At 35.9% G+C, this 10,529-nt stretch overlaps 1 protein-coding gene across 1 annotated transcript; it reads right to left on the bottom strand.

Moving 5' to 3' along the window:
* Positions 1 to 5,648: 5,648 nt before the first annotated feature.
* Positions 5,649 to 9,754, bottom strand: LOC140004316 (putative late blight resistance protein homolog R1A-3). Its single transcript, XM_072084724.1, has 2 exons — positions 6,194 to 9,754; positions 5,649 to 6,002 (listed from the first exon to the last, which is right to left on the bottom strand). The coding sequence occupies exon 1, from the start codon at positions 9,324 to 9,326 to the stop codon at positions 6,225 to 6,227; it is 3,102 nt and encodes a 1,033-aa protein (XP_071940825.1). The 5' UTR covers positions 9,327 to 9,754; the 3' UTR covers positions 5,649 to 6,002; positions 6,194 to 6,224.
* Positions 9,755 to 10,529: the final 775 nt, after the last annotated feature.

Below are 10,529 nucleotides of genomic sequence, written 5' to 3' on the forward strand. Positions count from 1 at the left end.
AAGTTTGTTATTCAAATTGTTTGCCTTGAATATGAGTTGAACTCTATTTTGGACTTTTTGAGAATTGTAAAAGAATATCAACATTTATTTTATTTATTTTTGTGTTTTTGTTTGTGATAATTGATGAACATTTGGACTATATCTATCTATGTTTGTAATGAATATATGAAAACCTGTGATGAATTATGATATTTTAGTTATATTTATCATGTCAGGTTTCATGTATAACTTTTAGAAAATTTATTATTGTCTCAACTTAAATTTAATTTTAAGTTACATTGGTGAATGTATTTTTGGGACTTAAGTTATTAATAATCATGTTAGATTGTACATTAGCCGTTAAGTTTCAGTGTAGACTATAGAGTGAAGAATTGTGAACTGTTAAAAAAAAAAAAACATTGAACCGTTGAACCGACCGGTCAGACCGTGAACCGTCCCTCTCTCCGGTTCGCTGGCCGGTCCGAGTTTAAAAACATTGGAATGAAGGATGAAATTGGAATTCATGCAGTGGGGTCAATGGTGTTTCCTTTGACTTAATGAACCTAAATTACTTGTATGATTCAACCCGTGCCAGAGCTCTGTTACAACCTGTATCAAGACCCTTTGATTTTTGCATTAAATTTGGCTTCAGTGGTGGCGATGTGATATATTAACAAGCATATGGTAACGTCATTTTATTGTGTGGCGAGAGTAACTCTTTGTGTTTTATGTTGGTGTAGTGAGTAATCATATAACATTCTATAAGAGAGGGTTAAGTATTGCAATTTCTGAATTTGATAACATTGTTAGGAGGATAGGATATTTGTACTCGCATGGCGCTGCATATGTGTAACTGTGATTGTATTTTTGAGCTCCGAGATGCTTGAGGACAAGCATTGTCTTGGTGTGGGGGGATTTGATAGGGTGATAATTGATAGGGTGTTAATTGTTGGTTATTTTATTGTTAATTTTCCCCTTTATCCTTGCCAAATATTGTTTTAATTATTAATATTTACTTATATTTGGTATTGGACTCAATTTCAGGAAGTGAAACAGAAAATTACAAAAATGAGGGACTTTTTGGAGATAATTGGGATTTCAAACAACCGGCCCCACATGGTGCTACAAAGAGATTGCATTTCCTTTGCTGATTAGGAGATTGGAGTCCTACGGGCAATAGGAAACTAAAAGCAAGGAATTCGGTAGAGCTCCACTTTTGGTTTGATTCTCAATTCCAGCGGGGACCACAGGGATAAGAAGCTTTAGTCATTGTTGGCTTTAAAAAGGAGACAAACGTACAGAGAACTCTTATCAATCAATAGTTTTAGTTTAGGCTTTGAGCATAGTTTTTAGTTTTCTTTTCTTAGCTCTTTCGCATGGTTGTTCTCCATTAATGGAGGACTAACCTCTTAATTCTAGTCAAGGGGACAACTGAAGACTTGGTTCAACAATTACTGTGAGATCTAATTTATTTTAATTGCTTCCTTAATTTATTGGTATTTATATGTTTCCTGCTTTTAATTGCTATAGCTCGTGTGAGTGATTGAATAGATGCGCAATATTTAATTATTCACATAGGCTATTTTGCTAAATAGGGATAATTGAATCCGTAATTGTTCGTTATCTTTATCTCAGTAGCAACTGGCGTAATTGGGTTTATGTCAGGGGAACATACGATCTAACTTAAACAAACTCTCGTAGCGTGTTTGTTAGTTAGGATTGGGTCTTTCTAATTATTAATGCAATCTAGAAATTAAACCCTACGGTCGTACCTAGGGTTGTTTTTGGGTTAGAGAAATAGTTAACGGTCGTACCTTAACTATCGAGAAAGTAAGGAAAGGTTAGTTGTTTATCGCGTGCATGGCAACTATAACTAATCTATTAATAAATGTGGAATTATCTGTGAATCAATGATCAGTGCCTGAACCATTTCTGAAGTGTACCCTTGGCTAGAGTTTCTCTTAATTATTTCTTTTAATCAATTATTTTCTGCACTTAATTTATTTATTTAGCATCTAATCCAAGAACCTCCCATACTCTGGACTCTAGAAGAAACGAATTATCCCCAGTCCCTGTGGATTCGACCCTACTCACCGCTATATACAAAATCTGTATTTTTCTCGAGTAGGTATTTATTATTGTACAGGTTCGGCACCTGTCAATAATTGAGTGTTATTACATTGATGTTTAGTCCTAATTTTGGCTAATTATGGTCCAGAGTAATGGGTTTCTGTTCATAATTGGTATTTGCGTCTATTGCAGGCAATTGGTGTCAAAAGTGGTAAAAAAAAAAAAAGCAAATTCCAGAAGACTAGGCATTCTCTGGCGTGCCCACGCCAGATAACGCAGAGCTGCGTGAAAAAGACAGACCGTGGGTCCTATCCCTGGAGCTACTTCCTTTCTTTGGAGATACATTTTGAACCTAAATGGGATTAGGAAACCGTTGCAGAGAAGACTTTTGGCAACAATTCAATTAGGGAAATAAGGAAGCAATCCTTTTGAGAAACAAACTCTATGTCGGAAAGCAAGTGTGCGGCGGAAACACTTTAAATAGGACAGCAGTAGACTAGGGTCTTTCATCTTTCGTCTTTGTCTTTTACTTCTCAACGCAAGTCTTAGACTGGCTGCGATACCCTTTTACTTTTCATCAACAAAAACTCCATGAAAACTTTGAATTGCTTTGTTGTCATGACTATGAGTAGAGGTGGCAAATCAACCCACTTAACTAAATTTACCCATACCCGCCCATGAATAGATGGGTATAGGTATCTTAAATTTTTGTATATGGGTATAAATGGGTTACCCAATAATACCTATTTATTAAATGGGTATTATTGGGTAACCCATCAAACCCAATTAACCCATTTAGAATTCTCTTCCCCCCCCTCAAGTCTCTTCTTTTCCCCCACCTTTTTTTTTTCAAATTTTTCATTTTGTCATGATGTTAACTACTTTTGTTTTATTATTATTATTATTATTATTATTTGTTGATTTTATCTTATTATTTTATTTTCTCTTAGTTTGTTAACTTGCTCATTTTTTAGCATTACCAATTTATGATAAATTTTAACCTATTTGCTTATCTTTATAAAATGAAATTTTAAATTTATATATGAAAAAAATGTTAGGGGTTCAAAAATTTTGGATTAAGTTTTTATATTGATTTTTATAGTACTTAGTTCAAATTTTTATATTCTTATTATTAAATTATTAAATAATAGGTAATTTTGTGACATAGAGTATAAATGAAAAAAATTGGTAATTAAGTGTATTGAACATTATAAGTAAATATTTAAAACTAATGATGGGGTACAAAGAGTGATATAAATTGATAACTTAGTTTGCAAAAATGAATTTAAATGAGTTTGCAAAAAGTTAAAATAAATGGGTTATAAATGGGTAATTGGGTTACCCAATTCATTTCTTGACTTACCAATTTATACCCATCTAATTAAATGGGTATAAATGGGTTGACTCACTTATACCCATTACCCATTTTACCCAACCCAAACCCGCCCAAGTCACCCATTTTGACACCTCTAACTATGAGGCAAGGCTAAATCGTTTATCTAGTTGAAGAGTAATCAAGGCCCGGAGCATGAATAATTGTGAGATCATTTTGTTTATTCCAAATTCTGCCTTTGTGAGTATTTAATTATTCTTTGTTTGAACAATCTATTATTGTTTGGATTTATTGGATCAATATGACCAGTTGTTTAATTGTCTAAATAATATATTGTCAGTTAGGACAGCGGTGCGTATCACTTGAATGTCTTAAATTAGTGGCAAATGGTACCAATTTCATTGCGTCACAAGCAGTCTAATCTGGGTCGTAGGAATAATTAATCTAGTTTAAATGAACCCACATGTGTGTTTGTTAACTAGAATTGGGTCTCTCTAATTCCTAAAACTGTAATTAGATTAAATCCTTCGAGCGTCTCTGGAGTTATCTATTTTACAAGAGGGTAGTTTAAGAGCGTCTCTGAACTACTGTAAAATTAAGAAGAGATTGGGAGTTTAGCGGTTGCTAAATTGTTAGAGCCAATTTATTTGCGAACGTGTGGATTAATTCATGTATCTATGATCAATTGCGTGAACCGGTGCCGAGATTATCTCCTTGATTAGGTTGTGTCAATTAATTGTTTATTACATTCTTTAGTTATTGCACTTCTTGCAATTGTTTAGTAATCCTGCATCTTTAATTTATTTATTTTATTTCCCTTCCAAAAATCCCCCAATTATCTGTGTGTGATAAGTCTACCAGTTACCTGAGGAGACGATCCTACTCACCACTATACTCATTCAGTTTTGGTAATAGGTATAATATAAATTTTATTTTTGGTGGTTTGACACCCACCAATATGTGATGAAAGAGGGGCATCACTTGAAAAGATTATTAACTAACAGTTAATATCCCTAAACCATAAAAGACTAATTGAGATGTAAAAAATCATAATCACAACCCTTGGAAGTTGTGTAAAAATATAACAAACAGTTACTCGTTTATAGTCTTGATATACTAGCACAAAGTGTTATCAAGTAGTAGCAAAGAGAATTCGAATTCGTCCACTGATTTGTAATAAATAGACCTGCGAATTTACCCCTTTTCAGATTACGAGTTGAAGTCCATTCTCATCGAACTCATCATAAGTATTCATAGTTGAGACAAGAAACTAGAGGAATTCAGACGTGAAACGGTTGCTAAAATTGGGGCCTTACAAGATCAACACAAGTCGGGTTGGGGTGGGAGAGAGTCCAAAATGTCCCACAAACATTAAATGAGTCTACTTTGCAGCTCGAGACGAGCATGTGGTCTTACGTTTCATCTTTTAGAGTCCAGTTTTGGCGTCATATGCTACAATTTAGGACGCCGTAGAACCCCTTTCCTGTTTGTTTTTGTTGTCATATTCTACAATTTCGTTTTTGTGTTTCTTTTGTTTTAGTGCCTGATGTTGGTAGAAGGTGATTCCTGTATTATCCAATTAAATTGCATTCATGTATTTAGAAAGAGAGAGATTACTTTTTTGGTTCTTCGTACCACGAAGAATTCAGTTAGTTGCTCTTTTTTTTAGCCCAAATTTCATTGTATTATTGTCTACGTTTACTTGTCAGAACCTATAAACAAATATAGGCATCGACTTATTGTACAATTGTGATATTTAGACATGTTTTCTCCACAATTTGGATATTTTATCCCGAGCTCCATATATCATCTAAAACATATTCTGTGGAATTCAAAAATGGAAGATTAAATATTCAAACAACCACATCACCTTTAAACCTCTTTGGAGGATCAATTATTTTACTAATGCCCTTTCCAGCAATTAGCTCAAAGCAGCAGAACCCCAAGCTGCAGACATTCTTCTTAAAGGAACTTAAGTCCCATACTTTATTCTTTGCAAAAAATTCACCAACTTGAAGATGTAAAATATGATTCTGAAAATTTAGCAAATCCATACCTAAGATTGAGCATACATCTTCAATAAATAAATTCTTCGATGGAGTGCTATTCTATCCTAATCAAGCCACGTAATGCCTTTTGCGATCCCCATTGCAATTTTTACCTTAAACCTGTTTTTGAGCAGAAAAGAGATTATCATAGAGGTTTCCTTTCGATATGAATTTGTAGATCACAAGTCTGTTGTTACTTCCCAAATTATGCTATCATATTCTTCCAAAAATCATGAGCTCAAACATAAATTGTTAATCAATTCTGTCAAAACAATAGAGTTTGAACCTCAAATAGAAAAAAAAATTAAATAAAAAAAGATAACAAAGTTCCTTGACGGCAAATTAACACAAGTTTGAAAAGAAATAGCACACAGCCATCACTAAATTCAGCAAAAACGCAATTACACAAAATACACCAATAGCAAAATATCTGAATAACCTTTATGCTGCCGTACAAACTTCATTGATTGTTTCAACCAAATCTTAACAAGGAAAGAGCCATCTATCCTTTTCAACTTTTACCTTCATCTTCCACAAAAGTATCAAAGAAAGCCAGACTACACAGATGACCACTGATATCATCAAGAAAAAAAATAGAGCAATAATTAGTTGTTTTTTCTCCAATTTCAATGTGCTCGTGCATGCATTACAGGCAACTGAAGTACAAAAAAGCTACCAAAAGGTAAATATAAATTAAACTCCTTTAACTGAAAAAAGCATATTGTTTCTACAAGCCAATTAATGGTAATGACAAAAAAATTACCTGATATTACGCCAGCTGATGCCCTTCAATATTATCCATAAACGACCTTCAGATTCTCATTTCCATTATATTTCTGTGCTTCTTCAATTTCCCATACTAAAGATTTGACACCATCTCCGCAAAAACTCATATTAATTGTTTCAAGAGTTGATATACACCCTAAACAAGCTGGCATCACTTCCAAATTAGAAATTTTGATGAGTTTTAATTGCTGAAGGCACAGGAAGTAATCATCACTGTCAGAGTCTGTCTCTATCCACTCAACAATCACTACACATTCCAAAGTCAAGACCCTGAGTTTAGGGAATCCTCCTTCCATTAGCTCCCATTTTTGGCCCTCCATTGACTGCTCTCTTAATTTGAGGACTTCAAGATTGGGTAGTTGTTCAATCAATGACATTTTTCTACAGGGCAGACCCACACAGGAAAGACACAACTTCTTCAAATTCATGGGAAAAGAAAGCTCAACTTGTTCCCGCAAACCTGAGAAGTAATCGCCCCTCCAGGTGAGTGATTCTAGGCATTCTAGTCGACTCATGTTGCAGCATACTCCTTTTGGTCTCCCACGATTGAAAATTTTAAGTCGGCGAACGTTGGGAATCCTTCTCGATATGTTCTCTCCTTCTTGATCAAGATAAAGGTGCAGATGGGAGAGTGTGTCTAAATTGGGTAAAGTGGAGAGGTTTTCAATAATGTGGTCATTGGAAGAGAAAGGAATAAAGCAGCCACGCGATACACGTATATGCTTCAACTTCTTCATGTTCCAAATGCTATCTGGCAATGAAACAACCGCCGTAGAATCCAGACAGAAGGTTTCCAAATGTGAGAGCTTGGCTATAGATGGTGGAATGAATTCCATGCTCCAAGCAGCAAGGGCTAAGTACCTCAAACAAAGAAGTGATTCGACTTCAGTTGGAAGCTCCTTCAGCCTTAGGTTAATGCCCTCTAAATTCAAAACTTTAAGATGTTTGTAGATGCAAAAAAGGAAGGAGATATTAAGCAACTTAAACTTATCAAATCCTGGAGTAGCATTGTAGAGCAGCAGAGTATCTAAATGTGGACAAAATAGCTTTGACTTTATAAAATCTTCACCACTGGACCAAATGGACAACCGAGGTAGGTTGGGAGGCTCATTAAAGGTAGAAAGCTCATCATATCCTCGCAGGACCTGAAGAAATTTCTTTTCTTTCGCCTCGCCCTTACAGAACTCAAATATCAAATCGTGAATGTAACAAGTTTTGACTCCACCAATGGATCTGCTTTTACTTACCATAACTAAGTTTCGACCTATAAGGTCCATCAGATATTCTTCTGCAATGACCTCTGATCTCTTTCCTTCAATTTTTTCCACAAACCCTTCTGCAATCCAGAGGCGCATCAAATTCTTGGCACCAATTTTTTCATTTTCTCGAAATGCTGAAAAATACAGCAAGCATGCCCTCAAGTGATATGGTAAATGCTCATAACTGAGCTCCAATGACTTCTTGCACTGGTCTGTACCAGACACCTTGGTCGAAGTTAAACTTTCAGCAAATTCTTCCCAAACCAAAATATCATGCTCTATAGTTGCTAGAACTCCAGCAACAACAAGAAGTGCCAGTGGCAATCCCCTGCACTTCTTGGCAATCTTCATGGCAATTCCACACAATGCTTGAGGACAATCTTCTTTTCCAAATACCTTCTTCAACAGTAATTCAAAACTTTCTTTCTCACTGAGTGGGCGAAGATTGTGAGGTTTCCCCCCATATTCAACCTGTGAAGCCACATTAGAAGATCGACTCGTGAAGATGATTCTACTTCCTTTCTTGTCATCCGGGAAAGAAATTCCCAGCTCATTCCATACCTTAATGTCCCAGACATCATCAAAAACAACAAGATACCGATTCTCCTTTAGCTTTTTGTAGAGCTTTTCAAGCAACGTATGTTCATCCAGATTTTGAAACTCGTCATCCATCCTAGACTGTTCTCCATCAGAGCACATAATTTGTAGTAACAAGCTTTTCACGTTAAATTCTTGAGAAACAGTACACCAAAGACGAATCTGGAAGTTACAGATTACTAAACTATCATTGTAAACTTTTCTTGCTAAAGTTGTTTTACCAAGCCCAGCCATTCCCACAATGGGAACGATTTCCACCTGTTTTGATCCGCTTACAAGTCGTTCAATTACTTTTTCTGCCTCATCATCAAGACCAACCATGACTTCGTGGGCCATGGGCATTTTACCCTTTGATATCATGCGGCTGGAAGTCTTGCTAACTTCTGGTGCTCTTAAGCTATGAAAGGAAGGAAGACTTTCAATAATGCTTGAGCCACTGATCTGATCCTTAAAATGCTTGATATGGATGTTGGTATTAGCCAGCATATCATAACAGTCAAGGGCCTCTGTGGATTCTGAGAAGCTAATTTCTCCTTCCTTCACTCTGTTTAGAGAAGGCGAGCAAATTATAATGCCTGCCTCACAAAGAAGAGCACCAATTTTTTTGTATTTTTCATCCATCTTCTCCTGCTGCTCCCTCAAAATGCTTCTCAAAAACCTCAGTCCTGCATAGAGTATTCGCATTTCATCTTTCATAGAATCCACAAAGCTAGAGCTGCAGCATAACTGCTCCCAGAGACAACTTATAAGAGAATCATTGAAGTTGTTCAATATCTGCTTATCCGTCATTCTATCATGCAATGATTTTGAGGATCTTGTAGCTCTGAGAACTTCCACATAAATCTCATAGACTTGAAAATCAATAGGTGTGATTTTCTGTTGTTGCTCATAGATCATGGAGCAGAACTCAGGATTGTGCAGCTCCTCATCTTCCCAAAAGGAACGCATGTAAGAGAGGCGTGCTGCGTTCAAAGCCACGACTTCAAAATGAGCCAACAGAAAGGCAGGAATATCTACAGTTCCTCGCAATTTGGCAAATGGAATGAAGCTTTTCAAGAATGTTAGCTTGGCTTCAAGGGCTTGTACTTGAGCACTCAAAGCAGCAGAAATAGCAGAAATAGATGATTCACTAATTTTCCCATCCATATACCAATTTGTCAAATCTGCTAGATTTTGTAGGATGAGGACTATAAATTCCATTAGTTCATCATCCGTCATACAAGAATTTGATTGCAATGACCTGCTGGTTGCCATAGCAAAGTAAATTTTGGATGATTTCTTGCTTAAGTAATTTGATTTCTTGCTCAAGTAATTTGATCTGCTTATGTAATTTGCCCTCCTCGTATTTGTGAAAGGTATCTTCAACGCAAGATAAGAAAGATGGAAGACTCACCTTCTTCGCTACATCGTCAGATTGCAAGTACAAATCATTGCTTTGGCTCCACTTTCTAGCACACATAAGAAATGTTTTGAGAAATTTCATGCGTTTGATTGCATCACGAATACGAGCAGCTCTGTAAGTAACAATAACACAAGGGCTTCGGAGCAGCAACTCCAGATCAAGTAAGACCCGATCGATGCTGCAAGTGGAGACCATCTCCTATGCAGGGATTTTCGTCTCAAATTTTAAGAGAGAAGCAAATCTCACTAATTGCAGAGCCAGCAAGTATTTCTTTCCTGAAAATTACTCCTTTGCTTTTCTTCTTCTGAAGAGTATTGAGATAATCAATTTTCAACCAGGTGGAATTGGCATCAAGGTGGACCCCAGACACTGATAATACTACAGCTAGGAGTTGGGCATCTGAGGATTTAAAAGATACTACAATTTTGTCATTTTAGCTAAAGTTAGTGTGAAAATAAATCGTGGGTCATTAGCAATATTATTTGCTCATGTCTAATTACAAAAGGAAGTTGATAAAATTAGTTGACTCTGTTATCAACATTTTAATGGGGAAATTTGATATGGCAATCTCTCGTGATTGCAGAGAAATGCATTCTTGAAACATTTTCTGTTGGGGTCATTTTGATAACTAATGTTGTTTTCGGTTTGTATTACAAATATGAATCTGCATTAGTTTCCCTAGTCATTACAAAGTTGAAACTTTAGAGACATTGATAGGGTAGAATTTGTTAGTAATTTTATTATTTATTTCCCCTTGTATCCTTGATAAATTTTGTGTTAATTGCTGATATGTACTCATATTTGGTATCTGAACTTAATTTCAGGAATGAAGCATAAAACTACCAAAAAGGAGGGATTTTATGGAGAATATGGAGACTTCTAAGGGGTTCAATCCTTGGGCCCTTGGATTGGTGGGGACCACAAAGTTATAAGTCATTTGGGCTCTTCAAAGAAAGCTACGTAAGGAGACTTGGAACAAGAAGTACTTGGGAGGCTTTGTCCACATGTGTGGGGACCACCTAGATAGCTTTAGTCTATCTTTCTTTTGTCTCTTA

The sequence above is a fragment of the Coffea arabica genome, chromosome 3e (assembly GCF_036785885.1).
Source record: "Coffea arabica cultivar ET-39 chromosome 3e, Coffea Arabica ET-39 HiFi, whole genome shotgun sequence".
Taxonomy (NCBI): Eukaryota; Viridiplantae; Streptophyta; class Magnoliopsida; order Gentianales; family Rubiaceae; genus Coffea; species Coffea arabica.

What these genes read in the sequence shown, in the direction of transcription:
- LOC140004316 (XM_072084724.1), bottom strand. Translation starts at nt 9,326, where the DNA reads ATGGCAACCAGCAGGTCATTGCAATCAAATTCTTGTATGACGGATGAT.